Source organism: Schistocerca nitens, chromosome 1 (assembly GCF_023898315.1).
Source record: "Schistocerca nitens isolate TAMUIC-IGC-003100 chromosome 1, iqSchNite1.1, whole genome shotgun sequence".
NCBI classification, from domain to species: domain Eukaryota; kingdom Metazoa; phylum Arthropoda; class Insecta; order Orthoptera; family Acrididae; genus Schistocerca; species Schistocerca nitens.
Genome location: NC_064614.1, coordinates 857,234,009 through 857,251,131, shown reverse-complemented (window position 1 = coordinate 857,251,131; position 17,123 = coordinate 857,234,009). Strand labels below are relative to the sequence as shown.

General features: G+C 39.2%; 2 protein-coding genes across 5 annotated transcripts in view; one reads left to right on the top strand and one right to left on the bottom strand.

Annotated features, from left to right (window-relative positions):
* LOC126263400 (amphoterin-induced protein 1-like) overlaps positions 1-6,812 on the bottom strand; it is a 36,475-nt gene extending 29,663 nt beyond the window's left edge. Inside the window, exons 1-2 of the mRNA XM_049960498.1 lie at positions 6,431-6,812; positions 6,013-6,246 (exon numbers count right to left, since the gene is read on the bottom strand). Of these exons, the coding sequence (XP_049816455.1) occupies positions 6,013-6,246; positions 6,431-6,673 (477 nt within the window). The 5' untranslated portion in view covers positions 6,674-6,812. The remainder of the gene's footprint in view (positions 1-6,012; positions 6,247-6,430) is intronic.
* Positions 6,813-6,911: 99 nt separating this feature from the next.
* Positions 6,912-17,123, top strand: part of LOC126263371 (prolyl endopeptidase) — a 106,054-nt gene continuing 95,842 nt past the window's right edge. The window contains exons 1-2 of one of the 4 annotated variants that reach the window (XM_049960488.1): positions 6,912-7,037; positions 7,415-7,519. In XM_049960488.1, the coding sequence (XP_049816445.1) occupies positions 7,454-7,519 (66 nt within the window). In that variant the 5' untranslated portion in view covers positions 6,912-7,037; positions 7,415-7,453. The other 3 variants (XM_049960474.1, XM_049960466.1, XM_049960480.1) reach the window with 3 other exon arrangements.

The window sequence follows — 17,123 nt, the reverse complement described above, 5'->3', positions numbered from 1 at the left end:
CCACCTCCAGTGGTGTCGCGACAGGCATGAATGGAGGGACGAATGGAGACGTGTCGTCTTCAGCGATGAGAGTCGTTTCTGCCTTGGTGCCAATGATGGTCGTATGCGTGTTTGGCGCCGTGCAGGTGAGCGCCACAATCAGGACTGCATACGACCGAGGCACACAGGGCCAACACCCGGCATCATGGTGTGGGGAGCGATCTCCTACACTGGCTGTACACCACTGGTGATCGTCGAGGGGACACTGAATAGTGCACGGTACATCCAAACCGTCATCGAACCCATCGTTCTACCATTCCTAGACCAGCAAGGGAACTTGCTGTTCCAACAGGACAATGCACATCCGCATGTATCCCGTGCCACCCAACGTGCTCTAGAAGGTGTAAGTCAACTACCCTGGCCAGCAAGATCTCCGGATCTGTCCCCCATTGAGCATGTTTGGGACTGGATGAAGCGTCGTCTCACGCGGTCTGCACGTCCAGCACGAACGCTGGTCCAACTGAGGTGCCAGGTGGAAATGGCATGGCAAGCCGTTCCACAGGACTACATCCAGCATCTCTACGATCGTCTCCATGTGAGAATAGCAGCCTGCATTGCTGCGAAAGGTGGATATACACTGTACTAGTGCCGACATTGTGCATGCTCTGTTGCCTGTGTCTATGTGCCTGTGGTTCTGTCCGTGTGATCATGTGATGTATCTGACCCCAGGAATGTGTCAATAAAGTTTCCCCTTCCTGGGACAATGAATTCACGGTGTTCTTATTTCAATTTCCAGGAGTGTATAAGCATGGATGCCTTGGTTGTGAGTGCAGACTAAAGAGAAATGGCTCTGAGCGCTATGGGACTTAACATCTGAGGTCATCAGTCCCCTAGAACTTAGAACTAGAGTCATTCCATGTCATATCAACACACTTTAAATAAAAATGTTACCTCACCCTCTTAGATTTTGCTGAAAGTTGGTATACTTATAGTGGGTGCTGAAACTAAGAAAAATACCAAATTTCAATTTTTTACCTCAAACCATTCCTGAAATATGGTCATGTAAACTTTTCAAAAACTGGCCAAAAATGTGTGAACGGACTTTTTTTAAAATTGCCCTAGGAGCTGCCCTAATTGAGCTAGAGAACTCGGAATGGTGTCATTTTGCAGCATTTTTCATGCTCTATCCAGTGATAGACAAAAAAACATAGCTTCTAATTAATAACCTGTTTCAAAATACTAATTAATATTTTGATTTAATTTTTTTACAAAAAGTACATAATTGAAAATTTTCAAAATATTTCCACAAATACTTCATACTGTTGTAAATCACATGGCAAAATATAAATGTGGGATGATGATGGGTTCATTGTTAAAAAAAAATTATTTCGGACTCTTGTTTTCCACTAACGGCCCTAGTTTGACCAAACTGACCTTTAAGGTAGTACGTCAGTAGATGACTGTATACACAGGGCTTGATGTCTGTACAATAATTCAGAGACTGGAGCCATTGTTGAGATGATGTAGTCTGCATTGTTACCTTCTAAGGCGTTGTGTGCCTACAACATTATTGTGCACTGTGGTTTTAGTGCAAATCAATTGTTACCTCTGTGTTGACCAGTCTGTATCTATTATATTTAATAGTTCATTTTCAAGTAAATCTATACATTGAAGGGCAGTTTATAAGTGGTTTTTGTATAAATATGGAACTAAGTTAAAAGTGCAGTGCTGTAAGAGTGCAGTGTTGTAATCCACTGAAGAAGTCAAATCGTTTTATTAGAGACAGAAAAAAATTGAGAAATGTCACAACATGGATGCCCAACTTATTTCCTCAAATACCAAGTGGCACCAAGATTCGTGATAGATGTAGGAAAGATGTAACCAAATTGAAAAATACACCAGAGCCCATCAGTGATGAAAGTGTTGAAGAAGAATCTTCTGGATCAGAGATAATCATCCGAGATCAAGACCCTGACTTCACTCCAACTTAAGTAGCTGTTAAAACATTTAACACAACACTTCAAGAACTAGGTGAGTCCCAATTGACAAGAGAAAACTAACATCTAGGCATTAAGCCAAATCAAAAGTGAAGAAAATCTCATCAATGACACGTAAACTTTTTGTTGCTCCTGAAACTTCTTCGTCAGATACTGATACTGATGAATCCATTCTTGAAAATCTTAAAAGAAACTTTAAAAATTCTATAAGTAAAGCAAAAAAACTAATGATTCTTACAAGTTTACCTGAAAAGTGGAGTGTCAGGAAAATAATGAGGGAATTTAATGCTCCTAACTACATTGTTCGGCAGTCCAAAAAAATTTTGAAAGAGAAAGGATTCATGGAAGGTCCAAACCCAAAACCAGGGAAGTGTTTACCAACAGAAACTGTCAAAACTGTACATTCATTTTATGAAAATGATGAAGTTAGCAGAGCAACGCCAGGTATTAAAGATTGTGTGACAATTACAGAAACAAGTGGAAATAAAACAAAAATATAAAAAAGACTTATTTTGTGTAACCTTAAAGAAGCTTACAAGCATTTTAAAGACACGTTTCCTAACATAAAAATAGGTTTCTCTAAATTTGCTGAGTTGAGACCAAAACATTGTGTATTAGCTGGTCGGAGAGGCACACACACTGTCGGCATGAGCACAACTCACCAAAACATAAAATTAATGATAGAAAATGCCAAACTAAATACAGTAACAAACAGCAGCTTAAACAATTATAAGCAGTGCATTGCAAAAATGCTTTGCAACCCATCATCAGTTGATTGCAACATGGGAAACTGTGAATACTGCCCAGGAGAAACTGTCATACGTAAAATTTTAAAAGACTCTTTTCATGAAAACTTAATTGAACAAGTTCAGTTCCGACAGTGGATGTCAGTTGACCAATGTAATCTGGAAATTGTTCAGAAAACTTCTGAAGAATTCATAGATTTATTTTGTAGTAAGATGTCGACTTTGATTCGGCATGACTTCATTGCCAAGCAACAACGAACATACCTTAACTCCACAAGAGAAAGCCTTATGGAATCTGAATTTGTTGTCATATGTGATTTTTCAGAAAATTATAGTATAGTTCTACAAGATGAAGCTCAGAGTTTCCACTGGACAAGACAACAGATTACCATTCATCCTTTTGTTATATATTACAAACAGGAAGACAAAATTGAGCATATGAGCTTTGTCATTGTTTCTGATTGCCTGGAGGAGCATATGAGCTTTGTCATTGTTTCTGATTGCCTGGAGCACAATACAAATGCAGTTTACACCTTTCAAAAGAAGCTAATTTCATATCTAACAAATTTCAAAAGATTCCAAAAAAGATATACTATTATTCTGACAGTTCTGCCACTCAGTATAAAAATAAGAAAAACTTCCTGAACCTTTGCCTTCTACATCTACATCTACATGATTACTCTGCAATTCACATTTAAGTGCTTGGCAGAGGGTTCATCGAACCACAATCATACTATCTTTCTACCATTCCACTCCCGAACAGCGTGCGGGGAAAACGAACACCTAAATCTTTCTGTTCGAGCTCTGATTTCTCTTATTTTATTTTGATGATCATTCCTACCTATGTAGATTGGGCTCAACAAAATATTTTCCCATTCGGAAGAGAAAGTTGGTGACTGAAATTTCGTAAATAGATCTCGCCGCGCCGAAAAACGTCTTTGCTTTAATGACTTCCATCCCAACTCGCGTATCATATCTGCCACACTCTCTCCCCTATTACGTGATAACACAAAACGAGCTGCCCTTTTTTGCACCCTTTCGATGTCCTCCGTCAATCCCACCTGGTAAGGATCCCACACTGCGCAGCAATATTCTAACAGAGGATGAACGAGTGTGGTGTAAGCTGTCTCTTTAGTGGACTTGTTGCATCTTCTAAGTGTCCTGCCAATGAAACGCAACCTTTGGCTCGCCTTCCCCACAATATTATCTATGTGGTCTTTCCAACTGAAGTTGTTCGTAATTTTAACACCCAGGTACTTAGTTGAATTGACAGCCTTGAGAATTTTACTATTATCGAGTAATCGAATTCCAACGGATTTCTTTTGGAACTCATGTGGATCACCTCACACTTTTTGTTATTTAGCGTCAACTGCCACCTGCCACACCATAAAGCAATCTTTTCTAAATCACTTTGCAACTGATACTGGTCTGGTATTTGAGTGGACAGTAGATAATATCACAAATGTTGATTTTGCATATTCCACTCAAGAAGTCTACGCTGCTTCAGAAATATTCTTAAAAAGCCGACTTGAAGAGGCATTGACAATCAAAGGAACACAGCAATTTCACGCTTTCATTCCCAACACTACATCAAATTTAATAGTCAAATACTTCTCAGGTGATATGCAGAGTTGGGAGAGGGAAGTAACTACACCAGACAAACTGAAGTTACAAGATGTATCAGGCTATGTCACCACTGTATATGGCAGAAACTGGTGGCTTGGGTAAATTTTAGAAAAAAACGAAGAACTTGATGAAGTGGAAATAACTTTTCTTCATCCATGTGGACCAGCTAAGTCATTCTCTTATCCTGCACATGCAGATGTCCTGTGGGTGTCAGTTGTGGATGTTCTCACAAAAGTGAATCCATTTACTCCAACAGGGAGAACATACATTCTTAATGAAAGTGATGTGAACCAAACCCAGTCAGCTTTATTAAAATGTAATATGTGAAGTTCCAAGACAATTTATTGGGAAACTGCTTTGAATTCAAAACTTAATTTTTGTCTCAGGTTAGTATTAATGCATATTTTATAGAAAGTTGTTTCAAAATTATTGTTAATACCTATTGTGTTAAATTTAGCTATGTACAGATACCTGTTACTCAAAAACAAGCATTATGTATTTAATTTGTTTAATAGTTCCATTTCAAACATCATGGACCAGAACTATTGTGTAAATACTTGTACTTATTCATACTTTATTTCAGTTTGTAGTTAAATGCTCAATTTCTTGTTTTTGTTATATCGGTTAATATACCGTTAGTGAAGTTGTATGAAATTAAAATAAGCAATCAACTTAATTATAAAATATGCTGATTAGTTTTGTTTTAATAAGGTGATGTTTTGATACTTCTAATACATTTTTTACTTACCTTTCAGTATATTTTAAAGAAATTCCTGTTTGTTAAATGTCAGTTTGGTCAAACTAAGGCCGTTAGTGAAAAACAAGAGTCCGGAATATTTTTTTTTTAACAATGAACCCATCATCATCCCAGATTTATATTTTTCCATGTGATTTACAACAGTATGAAGTAGTTATGGAAATATTTTGAAAATTTTCAATTATGTACTTTTTGTAAAAAAATTAAAATTAAATCAAAATATTAATTAGCATTCTGAAAAAGGTTATTAATTAGAAGCTATGTTTTGTTCTATATACCTGGCAAGAGCATGCAAAATGCTGCAAAATGACACCTTTCCCAGTTCTCTAGCTCAATTAGGGCAGCTCCTAGGACAATTTTTAAAAAAGTCCATTCACACATTTTTGGCTGGTTTTTGAAAAGTTTACATAGCCATATTTCAGGAATGGTTTGAGATAAAAAATTGAAATTTGGTATTTTTCTTAGTCTCAGTGCCCACTATAAGTATACCAACTTTCAGCAAAATCTAAGACGGTGTGGTAAAATAGGTGTGTTGATTTGACATGGAATGACTCACTACTGAAAACTAACCTAAGGGCATCACACACATCCATGCCCGAGGCAGGATTCAAACCTGCGACTGTAGCAGTCGCGCAGTTCCAGACTGAGGCACCTAGAACCGCTCGGCCACCGCGGCCGGCACTAAAGAGAAGATTAAATGATAAAGTTAAGAGTTCACAAAGGGTCAAAGGGCCTAATGCACGAAGAAGATGGTGGTGATGATAAAACAGTTACAAACATGTTTATGAAAGCTTACAACTTCAGTCATGCTTAAAAACTATGGTTACACTCCATATCAACTATAAAACTCTAAATTATTACTACATGTGCGAAAGAGCCTGTGGCTGAGGCCAGAGTGGTTCCGTACCTTAAGTGAATTCAAATGCAGCTCCCACGTCCATTTACTGAATTTGTTTCCAGACATATAGAGAGCTCTCAAACTGTCAAGCACGTCAAATGTTTTAACAAACAGGTAGTGCAAATGGTTCTTTGATAGATCTAGAATTTGTAGTTTGTTTAGTCCACTGAAGGCATTCATTTCAATATACTTAATGTGATTGCCACTCACATTAAGGTACTCTAGGGAAGTTATTCCTTGTTTCTGAAACATATATTAAACATGTCTAATCTGTAATGAAACAATGTCAATGTTTCTTAAAAATAAGAAAATACATTATAATACTTAGTGATTGTTCAGCCAGGATTTCTGCAAATCATCCTTATATTACTGTATTATTATTGGCAATTTACTACATTTTGTTCGTAATGTAGACTTATATGTTCACCTTGAAAACGTGATCCTCTATTCTTCTTATAAAGTTGTTTGATACATCTAATGCTTCTGTTTGACGGGGTATGCTAATATCAACAGTAATTATATTTTGGTTCACACAGTTCGCTGCTTTCATATTCTCCCACATGTAACACCGACAATAATAAGGACAGTAACCATCGAGCACTGTAAAATAGGCTCTTGGGATGAGCAACATGAGAAAGTAAAATTGAACTCCTTTAATAAAGTTGGCCATTCTTGTAGACGCCAATTCTAAAACAAACGTAAGAAGCACAAATTTTGTAATAACGCATTAGGTACCGTGGTATCCAAGACCTGTCAATTCTTATCTTATCTTTCATGCGTGACAGCTATATTCGAAGCATGAGTGTCACTGAGAAATTACATAACGTTGCATTAATGTCAAGCATCGAAGGAACATTAATGAATATAGGCAATCTACATATTTACAAACGATGCCCAAACAATTGTTGAAATATCTAACGAAGGAGAATGATTCAATTTTCCCGCTTTCGTAAATTAGGGCAATGATCTTGTAAGTCACAGTGTGTACACAAGTCAGGGAGCAATGGTACTACAGGTAGATCTCTGGATAACAGGTAAATAAAGTTTACAAGGTAGACATCTCTGCTGGGAGTAGTGATCTATGAAATAATAAATAAAGGTAAGAGTATGGTACTGTTATCAAAAGTAGTTAAGTCTTGTCGAATATATGCGCCCTATCTGACCATACGGGAGATAAGCGCAACTGTATCTGGCTTCCGCAAGTATAAAACTGATACGGCTAACGCAGAAGTGAGTCGACAGTCTCAAGTTTTAGATATCTGTAAGGTGGGCATAATTAGTTTTAGTGCCTGCAAACTGTGGTATTCTGACATTCTAAGACAACTTTTTGAGTTATCTTGGTTGTGCCGCAGTGAGCCACTTGACGCTGTGTTAATAAACGGAAAGTAAAGCTTACTTCTCACGTTTTCAGAAACCTCGGCACTCCTCAAGAGAGCCTTCATTACGAAGAATGAAATTTAACTACCCAGTTGCAAGAAGAGATGAAAGTGTAACAGAAGAATACCACGGAATAGAGGTGGGTATATTTGCCATTTACTTGCATTTTAGACGACGACGCTAGGATACATGGGGAAATTAAGGTTGTGGCAAGAGACTGCTCATATTTAACACACTTTGGTATAGAACCAGTTTCATGGACTTTTCGTGATAGAAACTAAAACTGCAAGGTAAATTCAGAAAAGCTATATAGGACAGGTCTGAGTGATGCATATTATGTATGTATACAGAACGGAAACTATAAAAAACGCAAGGGGTATGGAGTCCAGTGTGTGATGATTACAGCCAACCTTCATTGCAAACATTTGTTGTAGAGCACCGAAACTGTTTGCTATAGAATACAGTGTGAGGAGAATAGTTTAATAAAACCCATCTGTATGAACAGATGAAGTATAAGGCATCGAAATTGGTGAATGAAGTGAAAGGCATACTCTGTGTAAAAACTTACTATATAGCAGGAATCACTTGATGTGAAAACTGTATGGAAATGACTCTGGGTTCCCTACCTTCATTAGAATGTCATGGTACTTTGAAATTCTGGTGACTGTTGTGGTATAAAAAAGGAACACAGATCTCAGGAAGGTGAATTAAATGAGAGTCTTGCTGTTAATCTTTTTTAACTGAATATTCATTTCAGTACTTTGTATTTGTTCTGTTTCAAAATAATACATGTTGTAAGTAGTGCCTGAAAGATGTGGTTCACAGATTGAAGGACATAATAATTTCATAAAGATAATTACATTATGTTTATTATACAATTTTCACATTCTTGATTGTAGTTAATCCTAAATGATGGGTACAATATCAACAGTTAATCAGTCTTGCTGTTTTTAAAAAAAAGGGGGGGGGAATTGTAAAGGTAGCAACTCACCATAAAGCTGACAAGTGAAGTCATTGATACACACTGCTAAGTTCTGAACAAATCTTCCTTCAGAGTTGCAGAATAAACTCACATACAGATGTACAGCTGTCAGTTATTTGTGCTGTCACTGCACCTTGACTGAAATGTTTAGCACAGAATACAGAGAAAGTTAAGTAAACATAAACTTTTATTTAAGTGTCCATTGAATTTCTCATTTTTTGTTGCTTCATGTACTTCATTAACTGCAGCTATTGAAAAACAAAAAACCGTAATCATTTCTAAACTGATTCACTGCTATTGCCTGGCCTGTTTTTCTCTTCTATGTTGCTTTTTCTTTACATGTATGACATCAGTGATGGCATTTTTTTTCAGTGTCAGTGCCACTGGTGCTGAAAACATCAGCAATTTTCATGAAGGAATTCCTTTTTAATCTTAAGATTTTTGGTGTGAGGAATAATCACATTCAAAAGCACATCTTTGCGTTATGTAATTGGAAATCACCTTCATATTGAATCAACAATTCAAAACCCTGTGTCTACAAACAAACACTAGGTTATGTAATTAGATGTACATTTTATTTCACTATACCCGTAGTGAGGGGATATTCCAGGATGTAGAACATACCAGAAAACAAAAATACACAGTAAGTATTAAGGGGGAGGGGGGGTAATGGGATGCTGACTTACCTTCCACAGATGCCAAGTTTAATGGCCCTCAAAACCATGGAACATGTCATCATTATTTCATTTTAAAATAATAAATTTGTCACAAAAATATAAAAGTTCAATACATTTCGATGCGTATGATAATTATTAGGCTGTTGTAGCCATAAATCATCAAATGGAAAATCATTTTGCAGCATTTATTTACATTGATTGCATTAGTGCACTAAAGTTGTGTGGAAATCATATTGTACGTAACACTCATATTATTTTATATTATAAATAAAACACACATTTGTCACTTCTAATAAGAAGTTCGTCAGTGGAGTAGGTGGTTCTGCCCACCAATAAATCCTTTGTTTCTTGTCTAAACTGAACATTATTTGTTGTTAAACTTTTTATGGCTGCTGATGAGTCATTGAAAATGTGTGTTCCTGAATAGTGGATGCTTTGCTGACACAAAGTGACTTTAAATCTTTGTCAAGATTATTTTTATTTCCAACTAGCTCTTCCCTATCATGTTACTGTGACTCTGGTTAAATGGAACAAGAAATGTGAGATCATCTCTTTCTCCTTGCTGTGTCCCCCCTCCCTCCCTCCCTCTCTGTCCATATTCTTGTTCCTTTCTGTGTCCATATTCCCTCCCACCCCCTCTCTCCAGCTCCTCCTCTGTTCATCCCCTCTTTTCTGCTATGTATGTCAATTTCCTGCCACCCATCTCTCCATCTCAATGTTTTTTATATTTTACATATTTATTTGTATAGGCCTCTTACATGTATTAACAACATGCAGGAATACAAATGCGAAGTTGCCAAAATTTTTAAAACAATTGAAGAGAAACTGAGATTTCATATTTTGATCAAGCAGGCGTGTTTACATTTTTATCTTTGTAGAAGCAAACGTTCATTTGTTCAAAATCTTAAGGTTCCAGAAGTTCTTCACTGATTACATTGAAATTTTTAAACAATGCCGCATCGAACATGCGCTTAATTTTGTGTATACTCTGGAGTGTCACAGAGAGTGTTCGCGTGCATGCATGCAGATGTTTGCCCTTTTGTTTTTGCAGGGGGTAACTGCAGTCATTCCAAACAAATACTGCTATTCATGTCTTCCATGTGATGCCAGCATCGATGATTCTTAAAGTGGAATTTTATGTACCCATCCAAAGAGCTGTTCCAGATTAGTCTAGTGAGATATTTGTTTATGTATTAGCAGGGACAGTAAAACAAGAATAACCAATACTCCAGCATTGCCCTGGCCCTCTCTGATCGTTATTACCATAACACGTTGAAACACGTTGGTCGGTTGCTGCTGGAGTCAGGAACATAGAATAAGAGCACTGGTTATTCTTCGTGATTCATTGTGACAATTAATACATTTTGGTAAAACAAATGTCATACTAGACTACTCTGGTAGCGCTCTTTTGAATGTGAACATAAAATTCAGATTTGAAACAGGAAACATATATTGCAAAAATTTCATTGTTAGCTGCAAAAGACAGAACTGGCTTGTCGGTGCTACACAATAGTGATTTTTCCTGAGATAAGCTCACACTTCTTCTTTGACACAGCAGTGTAGGGTGCACTAAAACAGCTGAGTGAAAAGTCCCTGTAATACGCATGTTTGTTTATAGATGAAAGCTGATGTTGGAATTTTCCTTTGTGAGAGACCGTGTGTGAAGATTCGTGTCCCATTTTGAAGTTCTAGGTTCACATATTTTACTGTTCATGTTGCTTCTGCATAATCTTTCATTGATTGTATCAATATCCACCTGTATTGTGATATTGCAAAATTTCAAACATTCGTGAGTGCTGTGAGAAACTGCTTGTCGTCTATTGAAGGCTTAAACTTAATTGTGCCCTTATAAAATCTTCAGCAACAGTAGTCTGTCATCGTTCTTTAATTTCATTGCACATACGTCAAAAAAAGTTTTGCATTGCCCTGATTTCCAGAACTCCTCAAGACACATTGACTGTGGATATTATATCACAGACACAGTCACTGATTGTTCAGAGAAGTCACTGAACCCACCCAAAGATGTAAACAACGATGCATGAGCAGCACCTATTAGATGCAGGGGGTCCGATAGCTGATCAGTTCCAGTCATTCCATCAGAGAGGAGGTACATGGCTCATGTTGTCTGTAGCTAAACCATGCCCAGACGCGTCAATACCGCGGTTAGTTTGCGTCCGCATTGTTACTTAGTGCCAGGAATGGCTCTCAACAAGGGGAATGTCCAGGCTGCACAGAGTGAACCAAAGCAATGTTGTTCGGACATGGAGGAGATACGGCTACTATTGCAGTGGATGACTGTTTCCTATGGATTATGGCTTGGAGGAACCCTAAAAGCAACACCACCATGTTGAGTAATGCTTTGTGTGCAGCCACAGGATGTCGTGTTAAGACTCAAACTGTGTGCCATAGGTTGCATGATGCGCAACTTCACTCTTGACGTCCATGGCAAGGTCCATCTTCGCAGCCATGACACCACACAGTGTGGTACAGATGAGTCCAACAACATGCTGAATGGACCACTCAGGATTGGCATCACATTCTTTTCAAACCAGGCAGTCGTTGTAGATGTGTTTGGAGGCAGGCCGGTCAAGGTGAATGCCTTAGTGTCCAGCGAGTGCAGCAAGGTCGAAGTTCCCTGCTGTTTTAGGGTGGCATTATGTGGGGCCGACATACGCCGTTGGTTGTCATAGAAGGCACCGTAATGGCTGTATGGTAGGTGAATGCCATCCTCCAACCGATAGTGCAACCATAGAAACAGTATATTGGCGAGACATTAGTCTTCATGGATGACAGTTTGCGCCTCCATCATGCACGTCTTGTGAATGACTTCCTTCAGGTTATTGACATTGCTCGACTAGTGGCCAGCATGTTCTCCAGACATGACCTGTATCGAATATGCCTGGAATAAAGGGCAGTTTATGGACGACGTGACCCACCAACCACTCTGAGGGATCTACGCTGAGTGACCATTGAGGAGTGGGACTATCTGGACCAACAGTGCCTTGATGAACTTGTGGATAGTATGCCAAGACGAATAGAGGCATGCATCAATGCAAGAGGACATGCTACTGGGTATTAGAGGTACTAGTGTGTACAACACACTGGACCACCACCTATGAAGGTCTCGCTGCTTGGTGTACAACATGCAATGTGTGGTTTTCATGAGCAGTAAAAAGGGTGAAATGATTTTTATGTTGATCTCTATTCCAATTTTCTATATAGGTTCTGGAAATCCCAGAACCAAGGTGATGCAGAACTTTTTTCATGTGTGTATAATTATGTGACAAATATGTGAAAGTAGATAATCTTTGAGAATTTTTGAATGCTTCCAAAATTATATTTTTGTAAGTTAACGGTACAACTGCTTTGGTTATGTAAACTATGTAATACATGACTTCTGAATGTCACTGTATATCAACGCAAATAATCTTGTGTTTTTGAGAATTTTTGTAAGCTACCATTGTCCCTGCATAATCTGAGTAATTTGAAGTAATTTGGCATTCGTGATTTAGTATTCTAATAAACATACTGTTACATATACTGTTTGTCCACGGTAAGTTCACGATTGGCGTGATGGCTGTCGGGAATGGCTGTGCCCCTGTATTATGGCTGACGAGGTGATGAGTGGTGGTGAGGGGAAGGTAGCACTGGCTGCATGCACCAGTGCTGGAACCACCACAAATGACATTGTGCTTAATACAAAATTGTAGGTGACACTCTGGCTAATATTATCCGTTTAACTGATACTTCCATCGAATCTGAAAATTCGTTGACATATTTGTGCTCGAAAGTTTCACCTATTGTTGTGCTGTTGTGGTCTTCAGTTCAGAGACTGGTTTGATGCAGTTTGCCGTGCTAATCTGTCCTGTACAAGCCCCTTTATCTCCAAATAACTACTGAAACGTACATACTTCTTAATGTGGTTAGTGTATTCAACTCTTGGTTTCCCCTCTACAATTTTTACCATCCACACTTTGCTTCAATACTAAATTGGTGAACCCTTTATGCCTCAGAATGTTTCCTACCATCTAATCCCTTCTTCTATTCAAGTTGTACTACAGATTTCTCTTCTCCCCAGTTCTATTCAGTACTTCCTCATTAGTTATGTGATCTACCCATCTAATCTTCAGCATTATTCTGTAGCACCAAATTTTGAAATCTTCTATTCTCTGCTTGTCTAAACTATCATTCATGTTTCACTTCCATATATAGCTGCATTCCATACAAATACTTTCAGAATGGACTTCTTGACACTTAAATCTTTACTGAATGTTAACAGATTTCTCTTCTTCAGAAACGCTTTCCTTGCCAATGCCAGTGTACTATCCTCTCTACTTCGACCATCAACAGTTATTTTGCTCCCCAAATAGCAAAACTCATTTACTACTTTGTCTCATTTCCTAATCTAATTTCCTCAGTATCACCTGATTTAATTTGACTACATTCCATTATGCTCATTTTGTTTTTGTTGATATTCGTGTTATATCCTCCTCTCAAGGCACTGTCCACTCTGTTCTGCTCCTCTTTCAGGTCCTTTGCCGTCTCTGACAGGATTATAATGTCATAGGCAAACTTCAGAGCTTTTATTTCTTCTCCATGGATTTTAATTCCTGCTTAAAATTTTTCTTTTGTTTCCTTTACTGCTTGCTCAATATACAGATGGAATAACATCATTGGAGATAGGCTACAAGCCTGCCTCACTCCCTTCCCAACCACTGCTTCCGTTTCATACCTCTTGACTCTTACAACCGCTTCTGGTTTCTGTACAAATTGTAAATAGCCTTTTGCTCCCTGCCACCTTCATAATTTGAGAGCATTCCAGTTAACATTGTCAAAAGTGTTTTCTAAGTCTACAATTGCTAGAAGTCTAGGTGTGCCTTTCCTTAATCTATCTTCTATGATAAGTCGTAGGGTCAGTGTCGCCTCGTGTTCCAACATTTCTACGGAATCCAAAGTGATATTCCCCCGCGGTTGGCTTGTACAGGTCTTCCATTCGTGTATAAAGACTTTGTGTTAGTATTTTGCAGCCGTGACTTATTACACTGATAGTTTGGTAATTTTCACACCTGTCAACACTTGATTTATTGGGATTGGAATTATTATATTCTTCTTGAAGTCTGAGGGTATTTCGCCTGTCTTGTACGTCTTGCTCACCAGGTGGTAGAGTTTTGTCAGGGCTAGCACTCCCAAGGCTATCAGTAGCTCTGATGGAATGTTGTCTACTCATGGGGCCTTCTTTTCACTTAAGTCTTTCACAGTGCTGTCAAATTCTTCACGCAGTATCATATCTCCCATTTCATCTTCATCTACGACCTCTTCCATTTCCATAATATTGCTCTCCAGCACAGTGCCCTTCTATGTAGCCTCTATATACTCCTTTCACCTTCCTGCCTTCCCTTCTTTGCCTGGAACTGGTTAATCTTAGTTCCTGTTATTCATACAAGTGGTTCTCTTTTCTCCAAAGGTCTTTTTAATTTTCCTGTTTGTAGTATCTATCTTACCCCTAGTGATGTGAGCTTCTACATCTTACATTTGCCCTCTAACCATCCCTGCATAGCCATTTTGTACTTCCTGTCTATCTCATTTTTGAGACCTTTGTATTCCTTTTTGCCTGCTTCATTTACTGTATTTTTATATTTTCTCCTTTCATCGATTAAATTCAATCTCTTCTGTTACCCAAGGATTTCTATAAGCCCTTGTCTTTTTACCTACTTCATCCACTTCTGCCTCGACTATTTCACTCAAAGTTACCCATTCTTCCAAAGTTACCCATTCTTCTTGTATTGTAAATTTTCATGTCCTTCACTATCTAATTTCTTTTATCTTGTCATGCACTTCTTCAGTCTCTTCATCTGTGGGGGGCATATAAACTTTTACGAATGTGGTAGGCCTGGTCTTCATGTCTGTCTTGGCTACAATAATGTGTTCACTATGCTATTCATAGTAGCTTACTTGTGTTCCTATCTTTTTCATTATTAAACCTACTCCTGCATTACCCCTGTTTGATTTTGTCTTTATAACCCAGCACTCACCTGACAAGAAGGCTTGTTCATCCTGTCACTGAACTTCACTAATTCCCACTGTATGTAGCTTTAACCTATCCATTTCCCTTTTTTAAATTTCCTAACCTGCCTGACTGATAAAGGGATGTGACATTCCATGCTCCAATCTGTAAATCCACAGTTTTGTTCCACCTGGTAACTACTACGCCCTCCTAAGGAATCACCTCCCAGAGATCCAAATGGGGGATTATTTTACCTCTGAAATATTTTACCCAAGAGGATGCAATCATTTACCCATACAGTAAAGCTGCATGCCCTTGGGGAAAAATTACGGCTGTAGTTTCCTCTTGCTGTCAGCCGTTCGCAGTACTAGCACAGATATGCTGTTTTGGTTGATGTTACAAGGTCAGTTCAGTCAATCATCCAGTCTGTTGCCCCTGCAAGTACTGAAAAGGCTGCCCCCCCACCCCACCGGTCTGGGGATTTGGAGAGGCCCAAGGTATTCCTTCCTGTCGTAAGAGGTGGCTAAAATGAGTCAAACATGATTTGGCCTTTATGTGATGGTCCCCTGTTCTTGTCAACCGTTCCCTAATGCTGTCTCTGAAATGCTGTACAGCCTCTGGTTCTTTCAGATTATCCAAGTCCCATCTCCTTAAATTCCTACCTTTTTGCAGTTTCTTCATTTTTAATCTACGGTTCATAACCAATAAACTGTGGTAAAAGTTCACATCTGTCCCTGGAAATGTTTAACAATTTAAAACCTGGTTCCTAAACCTCTGCTCTGTCTTAGCATTATATAATCTATCCGAAGCCTTCCAGCGAGTCCATGCTGCTTCCACATGTATGTCCTTCTTTCCTGATTATTAAACCAAGTGTTAGCTATGCTCTGTTCAAAATTCTGCCAGATGGCTTCCTCTTTCATCCCTCCCCCCCCCCCCCCCTTCCTCCAATCCTTATTCATCTACTACTTTCCCTTTTCTTCCTTTTCCTACTATCGAATTCCAGTCCCCCATGGGGTATTGGGATGTGATGGATGTCCACAATCTCGACTGGTGGGGCTGGCAGTACAGCAGGAAGACATATGGCCAAACTTGCAACACTTAAGCACCGCGCTGGGGGAGGTATATATGGCTTGGCATCACAGCAGTAGACCATCGCCTTGACCTTCTCAGGCAATATCACCCTCTAAGGCCAAGATGAAGGCACCGGTGGCAACCTGGTTATCGCTTGGACCCCAATGGACGTGCCAGACGAAATGAACACCTCACGGCTCTAAATTGGCGCGCAACCCATCGTCAGACTGCAAAAGTAGGTCACTGTGGAATATAATACCCTGGACCATATTTAAGCTCTTATGTGGCGTGATGGTAACAAACATTCCCCAATTTGTTACAAGTGAGTAAAGTCAGTGACTGGGCAGAGGATGCTGTTTTTATCAAGACTAACCCAGATCGCATTTTGGACAAGCCCTCCACCTATCCAAACTTTTCCTCTAAATGCTCTACAAAAAACTGTGGCTTCGTCAAAACAAAGGAGTCCCCATCTGTTCTCATACATATGAGGTACTGGGGTGAATAAGGATCGCTGCCATCCTTTGCCTGGCATTCCAATGGTGTGGCCAGGGAGGGGAATGATTTAGGGTCATACTTTCTTGCATTATACTGATACTTGGAACGCTTAGAGACAGGTGGTGTTTGATCACCAGTAAGTGATGACGTGGTACGCTTCATCACACATCTGCCTTGGTGCCACCCACTCCAATCAGGGGCCCTCCCCATGGGCGCCACTCAGCCGCAGCAAAGACCACCTGGTAGGATGGCTATTGCTGGGAGTCCCGATGCTCCAGGATCACGGCCATCTATTTCTTGGCATACATGGGGCATTAACAGCACAGGCATCAGCAGAGTGATCCCTGTGTGATCAGGGGGCTACAACCAACAGGGAACATGGCAGCCCCACCACAACAGACTGGCTACTGTGCTGGATATGAGGTGCAAAGAAGTCCATGCTCATCGTAGGTGCAAAAAGAGACACTGCATAGTGCGTGATGAAAAATGCATCCAGGAAGGTGTCCTCGCCCAA